The 12,771-nt window shown below is 38.2% G+C and overlaps 1 protein-coding gene across 1 annotated transcript in view; it reads left to right on the top strand.

Annotated features, from left to right (window-relative positions):
• FRMPD1 (FERM and PDZ domain containing 1) overlaps nucleotides 1–12,771 on the top strand; it is an 81,552-nt gene that overhangs the window by 21,265 nt on the left and 47,516 nt on the right. The window contains exon 2 of the mRNA XM_004372249.2: nucleotides 9,767–9,871. Coding sequence (XP_004372306.1) covers nucleotides 9,771–9,871 — 101 coding nt within the window. The 5' untranslated portion in view covers nucleotides 9,767–9,770. The remainder of the gene's footprint in view (nucleotides 1–9,766; nucleotides 9,872–12,771) is intronic.

The following is a 12,771-nucleotide window of genomic DNA, read 5'->3' as shown; positions in this document are numbered from 1 at the left end:
AGATTGTGCATCTTCCAGTGCTGTGCTTATGTCAGGATTTCCAGCTACTTCAAGTGACGTGGGTCTTGGAATTTCAAGACAAAACACAACAAATATCATCTTGTCTGATTCCTGGCAATTGGAATTCTAGCTGAGACCTCAAGTTTCATGGATGAAAAGAACTTCAGAAGTCATCTGGTCCAGTCCTGTACTCTATAAAAATGGTCCTTCTGCAATACTGGTACAAAGTTAGTTATTCAGCCTCTGCTTGACTACCTTCAGTGACCACGTTCTTACTAATTCTTGAGGAAGCTGATTCTGTCATCGGATCACTACAAACACTAGAGAAGTCTTGCCATAGCCTGAGCTAGAGTCTTCTCCTCTGTGACATTTCCCCTCCCCCCACCCTTAATCCTGGAATCCTGTGAAATATGTCTCTTCCACATGGTGACCCTTTGACTGTTCGTGAACTGTGATCAGATGGGTTGCCCTCAAGTCTATGTCTAATAAACATTCTCAGATTTTTCAGTGAATCTTCATATGACTTGGTTTTTAGTCTCCTCACCATTCTAGGCCTCTATGGGGAAGTGCTCAAAGTGTGATGCTCAGACATAAGGCAAATCAAGTTAATATCCATATCATAGAATTGCCAGCTGTTGCTTCTATCAAGAGCCTAGTTAAGACAATTGATATTGGAAAACAATATCTCTTGGTCTTTGCTAGACATTTATTCTTCTATCCTCTGTGATTAGTCTTTGTATTGTCAGGACACTAGAACCTACATTCTTGACCCTCCATAGTAAGTCTCACAGGAATATGATATGATTTTGTGTCCTTGGCAAAAAAAACCAATGATTAGGCATTATTTTCCATCTTATTAGCAAACATTTTTAAAGAATGATAACATTCAATGTCTATGAAGGTCTGTTCTGGCAGGAGTGTAAATTTCTTGGAAACAATTTGACAGTATATATCCAGATTCTAAAAAATGAACATATGCCTAGATCCAGTAATTTCACTCCTAGGAATTTATCCAAAAAAAATACCTGGGAAGTGTCCATGTTCATTTTAAAGCTTTTATAATAATGAAAACTTGGAAACAATACAAATGTACAACGGTAAGAGATTTATTGAATACATTGTGATATGACCAGAGAAAATAATGCTGTATAGCCATTTAAATGATTAAGTGATTAAATATTAATATGGAATTATTTCTGTGAAATAGTAAGTGGAAAATATATACTGTATTTTTACACAAATGACGCGCACTTTCTACGTTTGTTTGCCAACTGCACCCTACCGCCTATGAGGTATTTTCATAAGTGCCACTATACTAATTTTTTTTTTACATGTTGCTGTAAAAAAAAAATTAACATAGCATGCTTATGAAAATATCTTGTGGGGGGAAGGTGCGATTGGCAAACAAATGTAGAAGGTGTGCATTATTTGCATAAAAAATTATATGCACGTATAAACATAGAAAAATAATTAAAAGAAGATAGTTGATAACTCTTAGAGGTAGAATTATAGGTGATTTTATTTTCTTCATTATAGTCTTCTGTATGTTTTAGTATAAGCATATATTACTTCAGTTTTTAAAATTAAGTTAAAAATAAATAGTTAATAATGTAGTACTAAGGGTTTATTTATAAGGAGCCCTGGTGGCCAGCAGTTAAGTGCTTGGCTGTTAAACGAAAGGTTGGCAGTTCAGATCCGCCCAGCGGCAATTTGGGAGAAAGACCTGGCATTCTGCTTCCTGAATGATTATAGCATAGAAAACCCTATGGGGCAGGTCTGCTCTGTCACATGGGATCACTATGAGTCGATACTGACTTGATGGCACATAACAATAACAACAAGCGCTTATACTGGAAACCAGCAATCCCTGTTCCACTCCTTGTTACCCTCTTTTATTAGAGGCAACCTGTTTCAACTCTTCTTGCTGTTTCCTTTGGTATTTTCCTCCATATTTCTGAGATATAAATTTATATTACTATTTCCTTATTTATTAATTTTTGACATTGTCTAATTATTATGGTAGATATTTAGCTCTCATGGTAGTGCTCCTGTGTCCCTTCACTGTATCCTCCCAACATCATATCACTATTTTTGATAAATCATTTTTCATTGTTAACATTATTATGACAATGTAAATATTGTTCATTGCTCTGCCAAGTAGTGAACTATAATTTTGTTTTTCTTAGATTCCATAATTCCCTCTTTATTTGCTTAGTTTTTCATGTACTTGTTAATTTTTCCGACACCCTCCAACAGCCTCTCAGTGAAATTTTCTGCACAAATACTCAGATAATCTATCCATCCTTATTTCTTTTTCTTAAAACCTCATGTCCTCAGGTTTCTCTCTAGGTCTGACATACAGGTGTTACTAAAGTACATCCCTTCATAGGCATCCTGGGTGTACCCTTTGCCTCTTGGCTGTAATCTCCAATTCCCTGGATGCCGTTTCTTCTTTATTGATTTACTTCCTTGTTTTGCAGGAGCACATCGTCTAGTAGGTTCCTGAGAAAAGGTGTATGAAGGTAAATTTTTTGACATCTGAACATCTGAAAATATCTTTACTACTTGATTGATAGTATGGCTGGGTGTAGAATTCTTTCAGAATTTGAAGACATGCTTCACTGTCTTTGAGCTTTCATTATTGCTACTGAGAAGTGTAATGCTATTTAATTCCTAATTCTTTGTATGTGATCTATTTTTTCCTGGAAGTTTTGAAATATTCTTTTTCTGGTTTCCAAAATTTCACAGTGCTATTCCTTCATGTCTTTTTTCATTCATTATGCAGGGCAATTGGTAGATGTTCTTCATTCAGGAGAAATTTTATTAAATTATTTGTTAATTTTCTTACTTCCATTTCCTTTGTTCTCTCCTCCAGAAACTCCTGTTAGATGAATATTGGACCTTCTAGATTAATACTACACATTTCTAATCTTTATGTTTTCCCTATATTTGATTTTGGGTTTCTCTTCTGTAATATTTCATTGACTACATTTCTCAAATTTTTAATTGAATTTTTTTCTTCCACTTATTTTTAGTTTCCAAGTATTTGTTCTTGTTCTCTGATTGTTCCCATTTTCAACAACAAAAAAATTCTTCTTCTTGTTTCATGGATGTAATATCTTTCTAGGATCTAAATTATAGATTAAAGCTTCATTCTTCTCTTCCTGCATTGTCTCTGTCTCTTTTGAGTTTCCATGTCTGTTCTGATTTGTTTTTCATAGAATATGCAGGCTTTCCTTAAGTATCCATTCATGTGTAAGAGTGAGGCAGTAAAACAAATGATTGAAAGCTTTGTATAATGGGTGGAGCCAGTAGACTACTAGATTTCAGTGCAAAGTGATCTTGCAGCAAATTGCCTTTTCACTGGATAGTGTTGTTGTTAGGTGCTGTTGAGTCTGTTCTGACTCACAGCTACCCTACGTACCACAGACCAAAATACTGCCTGGTTCTGCGCCATGCTTACAATCGTTGTTATGCTTGAGCCCGTTATTGCAGGCACTGTGTCAATCCATCTCTTCCTCTTTTTCACTCACCCTTTACTTTACCAAGCATGGTGTCCTTCTCCAGGGACTGATCCCTCCTGACAACATGTCCAAAGTATGTAAGACGTAGTCTCACCATCCTTGCTTCTAAGGAGCATTCTGGTTGTACTTCTTCCAAGACGGATTTGGTCATTCTTTTGGCAGTCCATGGTATATTCAATATTCTTCACCAACGCCACAATTCAAAGGCATCAGTTCTTCTTTGGTCTTCCTTATTCATTGTCCAGCTTTCGCATGCATATGTTGCAATTGAAAGTACCATGGCTTGGGTCAGGCGCACCTTAGGCTTCAAGTTGACATCTTTGCTTTTCAACACTTTAAAGAGGTCTTTTGCAGCAGATTTGCCTGGTGCAATGTATCTTTTGATTTCTGGAGCTGTTCTGTTCTGTTCTCCAGAGAAATTGTCTTGTCTTTTGCTTAGTATATAAAGTCCTAGCTGCTAGTATTCTGGGAATTGGGCAAGGGAAGGGGATGGAGGTCTTGCCCCAGGATTAAGATTTTTTACTTAATCCTTCTATTTTCATTCGTCTACCTTCTATTGTGCCTGGTCTCTCCAAGTCGATTTCTCCAGAGAATAGGCTCTTGTCTCCAGCAGAGTGGGAAAGGGGGGTTGTATAGGTAGGCAAATGGAGTAGGGTAGGGCCTATAAATACAACTGCTGCTTACAGAGATCCGTTTCCATATTTTCAGCCCTTTGCCTCATCCCTGCTTTCTGCTGTACCTGTTTTCCCTAGTTCCCAAACTATTTTAGGGCAAATCAGCTCATTTTTCATCATAATCTCCCTCTGAAGTCTCTTAAATTTCTATTTCCTATGCTCTGAAAACTCAGTTACCTCTCCATCAAACACTTCCTAGCTTCCACACATTTGTTGACATCTCTCACTGTTGTCTTCTCTCCTGTTCTCTTTATCCTGTGGGCTTATATGTTTTTTTATTCCTTTACCTCTTTCATTCATGTAATTTATAGGGTTTAGGAAGAAGAAGAGGTAAAGATATTGTTTTAATTCACCATGTTTAACCAGAAATCTACTCTGTTACTTTTATAATTAAAAAAATATGTAGCACCTAAAACTAAAGACAGTACTCCAGGTGATGTCCCTATTGCAGAATAAAGGTAGACCAACACATTCCTTCATCTAAACGGAATTTATTCTTGGTTGCAGCCTATGTCTGTGTTAGTTTTTTTTTTTTGGTCCATTAATTTATATTTGGCTTCCATTTGACTGAAATTCTTAACTCTTTAGGCTTCAGAGTGATCAGTTTAGGTGTTCTGTTTTCATATTTATATGCCCTGGTTAGTAGATCCTCTCACCTCACCCACCCATTAAAAATCAGGTTACTTATTTCAGTATGTCCGTAGAATTAATCAGGACTTTAAATGGCAAGTAATAGAAACCCAACCAATACTGGCTTCTGAAAAAAATAGGATATTATTAGCTCCTGTAGGCAAACCATAGTGTGATAGATAGAATAATGAGTCCCCTAAAGATGTTCATGTCCTAATCCCCAGAACCTGTGAATATGTTACTTTACATGGCAAAAGAGACTTTGTAGATGTGATTAAGTTAAGGATCTTGAGATGGGAAAAATAATCCTCGATTATCTGGGTGGACCCAATGTAACCACAAGGGTTTTTTTAAGAGGGAAGCCAAAAGGTCAGAGCCAGAGAAGGAAGTATGATGCAAGCAGAGGAGAGAGAGAGAGAAAGGTTGATTTGCAGATGATATGCTGCTGGCTTTGAAGATGGTGGTGCAGTGGTTAAGGCACTTAACTGCTAACTGAAAGGTCAGTGATTTGAAACCACCAGCGGCTCCTTGGGAGAAAGATGAGGCAGTCTGCTTCTGTAGAGATTTACAGCCTTGGAAATCCTATGGGGTCACTATGAGATGGAATTGACTCGATGGCAGTGTTTTGTTTTGTTTTGTTTTGTTTGTACTGCTGGCTTTGAAGAGGTTTTGAGCCCAGGAAGCAGGTAACCTTTAGAAGCTGGAAAAGGGGAACTTAGGTATATTTCCTACTATGGGTGTGTTGTTGAGAAGGGTTCCTGATATCACAATAAAACTGATATAGTCTTGCTTATATACCTCATAACACCTTTGGAAAAACAACATGATAAAAAAGTACTTTGCAGTCTTCAGCTAAGTCAAGACTCACAGAAAATTCATTTAGAAAATCTTTGATATTCTCCTTTTATGGAAAAATAATTTCTACTGCTGGCTGTGGGATTCAGGAAGGGCTTCCTGGAAGAGGTAGATTTTTAAGCTGTCTTTGAAGGCTGGGAAGGACTTGGACACACAGACATAAGCTGAAAGGGCACTTCAGTCAGAGGGAACAGCACCAGCAAAGCCACGGAGGCAGGAAAATCATAGGGGAAGGTGTGAGTGGTGGGTGGTCCAGTTTTGGGGAGAAGTGTGGTACAGGCAGATAAAGTTGACAAGAGGTAGTAAAGTGCACGGCATGTGCAGAGACTGGCTAGAGGTTCAAGGTAGCGAGATTGTGGGGTAAATTAAGAGGAGCAGTGGAAGATGGGGCAGTAGGACCAGTTGGGTAGACCAGACTATGAAGGGCCTTGAATGCCAGGCTGAGGAGTTGAGACTTTATTCTGTAAGCAGTTTAAGCCTGAAGGTTTGAGGTGAGGAGAGAAAATATTAATACAGAAAGAAATCTTGGAGGTTATTTACCTGTTAGCAAACCCATTGCCGTCAACTCAATTCCGACTCATAGTGACCCTGTAGGACAGAGTAGAGCTGTCCCATAGGGTTTCTGTCATGGATTGAATTGTGTTCCCCCAAAATATCTGTCACCTTGGCTAGTACTGTATGAGTGACTACCATTTTGTCATCTAATGTGATTTCCCTATGTGTTGTAAATCCTATCGCTATGATGTTAATGAGACAGATTAGCAGCGGTTATATTGATGAGATCTACAAGATTAGGTTCTTAAGCCAATCTCTTTTAAGATATAAAAGAGAGAAGTGAGCAGAGAGACAGGGGGACCTCATACCACCAAGAAAGCAGCACCAGGCGCAGAGTGCGTCCTTCGGACCCAGGCTCCCTGCGCCTGAGAATCTCCTCGACAGGAGAAGATTGATATCGAGGACCTTCCTCCAGAGCCGACAGAGAGAAAAAGCCTTACCCTGGAGCTGATGTCCTGAATTTGGACTTGTAGCCTACTAAACCGTGAGAGAATAAATTTCTGTTTGTTAAAGCCATCCACTTGTGGTATTTCTGTTATAGCAGCACAAGATGACTAAAACAGTTTCCAAGGCTGTAAATCTTAATGGAAACAGACTGCCCCATCTTTCTCCTACGGAGCAGCTGATGGGTTCAAACCACCAACCTTTTGGTTAGCAACCAAGTGCTTAACCACTGCACCACCAGGGCTCCTTGGAGGTTTATTTAGCTCAACCCAAATTAAGTCCTAAAGAGTGGAAGGGGCTTGCCTTAACTGCAGCAGGTTCTTGGCCAGGACTGGAATCCATATCTCCTGGCAGTTCCCCAAAGCTAAGGCAGTAGTTCCCACATGTGGTAGTTTGTAGAACTGTCTGTACCTCTAAGAGCCTGCTAACCTCCAGAGTCAGAGCCCTAACTTTCTCTTCCTTTAGCAAGCCCTTAGGGTCCTTATTACATTTCTGTCTAAAGGAAGTCCACAGTTCAGGCCATTCACCCTACAGACTGGAAGATCCTGAAACTTAGCGAGAGAGAAGTCTTTTTCCTGAGCGCTGCCTGTCTCCTTGGTTCACTGCCCAGCTTCTACCTGGCTGGATGATTGTGCACAAGCAGCTGAGGGGAGTTCTTCCAGAATGCTGTCTTTAGATTTTTGACAATCCAGTGGAAGCCCTCTTACCTGATGTAACTGGGAGCAGTAGTAGGTCAATTTTTAAAAATTGATTAAGGGAGTAATATTCTTTTTAAAGGTGTCTATATTTTTAAATATATAAATGTGTATTTATTTGGAAGTCTTTTGCTGAAGGTCAAGGTTATTTGGTTATGGATCCATTGTTGGGTTTCCATGTCTTCCTTTTCCTTGCACTTCTGGTATAGATCCCAGTATTACTCTGTTCATTACTGCTAGATCTATTTGCTAATATTTTTATTTAGGATATTTACTTTGATATTCATAAGGGAAATTGGTTGTATTTTTAACCTTATTGTATTCTTTTTTGTCAAAATTGGTATCAATGTTATACTGGCTGCTTAAAAAGTATTTGGAAGCTTTTCTTCTTTATGCTGTAGGATAGTTACAATAGCATTAGAGAGAAAAACAATTAAGCTAGCTAAATGCAGTGATATCCTGGATTGGATCCTGGACCAGAAAAAAAGACATTAGTGGAAAAACTGGTGAATCTGAATAAAGTCTGTAGTTTAGTTAATAGTATTGAACCAATATTTATTTCTTAATTTTGACCAAGATACAATGATTATATAAAATGATAACATTAGGCAAAGCTGAACGAAGGGTATGTAGGAACTCTCCACATTATCTTTGCAACATTTTTTATACATCTATAATTATTCCAAAATAAAAACTTAAAAAAAAAAACATTAGGGTGAGCTATATCTTACAGATTTGGAAAAATTCACCTTTGAACCTGTCTGGGCCTGGGACTTTTTTGGAGGGTTAGCTCTTTAACAACTTTCCCTTCTATGGTAATTGTCTTTTTAGATTTCTATCTCTTCTAGGGTCATCCGAGATCATGTATATTATCCTTGAAAACAGTCCATGTCATCCAGGTTTTCAGATTTATTTATGTAGTGTTAAACAACGTACTGTTGTTGTTGTTCTATGCCCTCAAATTGATTCCAGCTCATAGTGACACTATAGGACAGAGTAGAACTGCACTATAGGGTTTCCTATGCTGTGAATCTTTCTAGGAGCAGATTGCCAGATTTTCTCTCCCTCGGAGCTGGTGAGTTCGAATCACCGACCTTTTGCTTAGCAGCTGAGCCCTTAACCATTGTACCACCAGGGCTCCTCTGTTAAACAATGTCATTTCTTATAATTCTTTTTCATTTCCTCTATATCCATGGTTATTTCCCAATATCATATCTTATTTTGGATAGTTATTTATTAGATTGTGAAATTAGTTTTGTGAATTGAGACTAATATTTAAAAAAATGAAATAGATTCAAATAGAAAAATATTAATACGTATTGTTTTATGAAACTTTGATCTCAAGTATTCTTTCTTGGCAACCTGACAATATCAAAGCACAAATAAATATAACCTTTGAACCAGCAATTCAGTATTTGGGAACTTATCCAGATATATACTTGCATACATGTAGAAATGATAATATGTGCAACATAACTCACTGCAACATTGTTTATAATAGCAGAAGATTGGCAGCAACCCAAATGTCTATCAACAGAGGGCTACTTTTTAAATTAAAGTACATTCATACAATGCAGTACTCAGTAGTTGTCAAAAAGAATGAAAAAGTACCTCACGTACTGATGTGGAAAGATTTCAAGGATCTATCTTCTAAGGAGAAAAAACATGATGCAAAACAATGTGTATGGTGTACTACCTTTTGTGTTAAGAAGAGGAAACATAAAATTGATATTTTATTTGCTTGCTTAGGCAAAAAGAAGTTCTGGAAGGACAAATAGGGACCTGAGAGCAGTGATTTTGTATAGGCATGGGAACTGGGTGGATGGGGGCAGGTTAGAATTTAAGGGAGACCTTTCACTGTATATCTCTTTTTACAGTCTTGTTTTTGAACCATATGAATGAATTACCTATTCAAAACTTAAATATAAAATATTGAGCAAAAGAGGCAACACCCAGAGAAATATGCACAATGTGATTGAGAAGGCTTCATGTACGTGCAGTTTCCAATGCAGGCACAACTGAACTACGTTGTTCAGGGATGCACACGTATTTGGAAGTGGCAGTTGGGGAGAATAATGCAGTAAGGCGTCACAAAGTTTGAAAAACATTATGTATTTTATTCTCTAATCCTTATGTTTAGCTGTTTAAGATATAAGGCCAATCTCTTTACCACAAGACTGTGGAGTCTTTAGGGCAGAGGGTTGCTAAAGTTGTTCGCTCTTCTGGACATTGAACACCCATTCATGTTGATTTCAGATAGAAAGAGAGTACTAGTTATTTGATTAGTATGTCTTAAAATGGGCAAATTCAGGAAGCATCATAATGATTTGTCAGACTCCACTTCAAAATATTTTGGTTAGCTTCTTAAGAAAACTCTTCTTTGTTTCAGATAAATGGAAGAGCTGGAGAGCAGTTTATTCCAGACACGGAAAGCACACAGAATAGAACAGATGGTGGCAAGATGGCTTCGGCGCTCTCGGGACAGCTCGGCCCGGTAAGGCTCCTGGCTTAGGAGAGATTTCTGTCTGTAACTGTAAAGGTTTGGTGTCCCTGCAGGAGGTGGTGGTGCAGTCCTGGCAGAGCCTTGGTATGGCTGTCTCCGGCTTGCTTTGTTCTTGCACCATGTCTGGTGGGAGAAGTGTGGACAGGTCAGCCGTTTTGCTGGAGTGCCTTCTCTCTGTCCCCCTTCCAACTCTTCCCTCTGCCCCTCCCAACACGTACTTCCCCCGACAGACACACACACAAACAGATTTGCAACACTCATAAAGACTCACATTCATACACTCACACACATACATATACATTCTCTGGAACTAACACTCACACTCACATGCTTGTTTGTAGACACTCTTGCTCACATACCCTTTCCCACACACTCACACACACACACACACACACACACTTGCTCACATTCTCTCTCCTGTACCCTGTCTTAGTACTTGATATGACGGTCAGGCAATCTGTTGTTTATATTCTTTCCCCGTCTTTGTTTCCAACAGCCGTTCCTTCCTTGCAGTCCCTATTTCATTCTAAACAAAATAAAATGAAATCAAATACAGATCTGATTTGACTGCTACAAGAGAACTTTAAAATATGTTCTGTTTTGAAGCGTACATTTTCTGTCTCAGATTTCCCATCTGGCCCTGCCACAGAGATGAAATATCATGTGTCAGGTGTTTCTGAGACACACATTCTTCTGAAAGAACTGGAAACAGCTGTTCTGCTGCTGAGTAATAAACCTTGCTTGGGGCTGTACTGCCCTGAGGTCAAGTCCTCTGATCCTCACACACTGAGTGGAGGTAAGACCAGTAAAATTAGCCCCATTTTTCCAGATGAAACATCGAGGTTCAGAGAGTGACTTGTTTAGGACCAAATCCCCTGCTCAGAAACCTTTGATAGGTCCTCATTTCTTACAGGACGAAGCTTAAACATTTTTGATTTTACATCCAAGGCTTACCGTGATGGAACAACAATCCTTTCCAGCTATTTTTGTCGTGCTCTTTATGCTCCAGCTAAAATGAGCTATTCATTGTTAAACTGCTACAAGCACCTGCTCTTTCCCTTCCACCCCTTGGACCTGGGCTTCTGTGCCTGATCCCCTCCTCCCATTTCCACATGTCCAGAATTTTTTCTCTTCCTCATTCCCAGCATCTACTCCACCAACAGCTTCTGTGAGTTCACCTTCAACATATCTCAGATTTGTCCACTGATCTGTCCCTTGGAGCACTGCCATGATCGCTCATACACTCTTGCCGTGCTCCAGCCCATTCTTTACCCTCCATCTAAAGTGCACTTTTCAAAATGCAAACTGCTTCTGTCCCACCCGCTTAGCCCCCACTGTACCCCACCCCAAACCATTCAGTGGCTCAGCTTCAATCGTGCAGCAGCCTACAAGTCCCTTCATGATTGGCCCCTGCCTACACCTCCAGCCTCATCTTCTTCCTCTATTTCCTTGCTCACCATTCTCCAGTTGATTTGACTTCCTTTCAGTTCCTGGAACTAATCAAGCTCTTTCTGGCCTCAGGGATTTTGGGCTTGTTCAGTCAGCGAAGAAAGTTCTTTTTTCCCTCTTTTTATGGCACCTCCTTCTTATTCTTCAGGTCTAAGTTTCAGTATCACCTTCTCTCCATGTCATAGTAAGGGACTGTATTATTTATTAAAATACACTTACAATTCACATCCTTCCTTCTTCCAGTGGCCTAAAGTTTTAAAACATGTAGGAAGATTAAAATAAAGAAGAGAAATGTTATTATAAATAGATTGCAAACCAATTAGACATAGGATTTAGCATTTGAGTATTAACGGTAGCTCTGAGTTTCCTGATACCCGGGACAAGAATAAAGAAAGTGCATTGAAATGTTTTCTATAATCCAGAAAAAGGAAACATAGAAGTTCATCTGTAGTCATGTAATTTTACATGCATACTTCAGCAATTATGTTGTTTTCTTTCAGACTTTTAAAAACTGCCGATCATTTTAGTCAGTTGTACTTACTTTACAATGTAATTGGCAGTTTTCCCATAAGTTTATTTAAACTTTATCTCTGGCTCTATGCAGAGTGTCTAGGAGCAAATTGGTCAGAAATAACTATTTCCTTTTCTAAACATTACTAAACAGATTGGTAACTTTCATGCACCCAGGGTAATATTAGAGCTTTATATGCAGCTTAAAACAGGTGTTTTACTGGGGAGGGAAGTGTCAACTTTCAAAATTGCTTTGATTTCTTAAATCAAATTTTAAATGATTTTAAATTAATTTTCAGTTAGTGGTTATTGTTGCAATCGTTAGTCAAATTCAGGTAGTGGCACTCTGAATGAGTGTGCTTGAGTAGATATAAGTCTAATGATACCTATAATTATAGGAATACAAAATTATTCAGATATGATGAAGATGACTACTTTTTCACTACTTGATTTCACATTCTAATATGAAAATAACATTTACAGTATCAGTGCTTTTTTAGAAATAGCTAACCTCCCAAATGATCTCTGTGACATGTTTTCAATTTCTGTATAAATAATGCAATACAAACTGCTTAATAAACACTGCAACATAGTTTCATTACATCATAAACTAATTTTTAACCATTCTGCTTTCAACTAAATTGTCATCTTCTTAAGAGCTTTGCATAACTATAGAAGTGATAAAATGAGAAAGATAGATTTATAGTATACTTTCCACTTAATTATACCAATTTTTTCTTTCCTACAAAAGTTTCCGTTTTTCAGGGACAGATTACCCAATAAGCAAAGTACACATGGGTTTACTTGTGCTTACTAATCTGCAGTGCACAATTTCGCCCGTTTTTCACCATATCAAAGATGTGGTGAAACCCATGTATTGTAGTATTATACATTTTATTATCTATTAAACTAGGCATTTATTACTCTTCATT

This window comes from Trichechus manatus, unplaced genomic scaffold (assembly GCF_000243295.1).
Source record: "Trichechus manatus latirostris isolate Lorelei unplaced genomic scaffold, TriManLat1.0 scaffold00016, whole genome shotgun sequence".
Classification (NCBI taxonomy): domain Eukaryota; kingdom Metazoa; phylum Chordata; class Mammalia; order Sirenia; family Trichechidae; genus Trichechus; species Trichechus manatus.
This window is presented reverse-complemented; position numbering and strand designations above follow the sequence as displayed.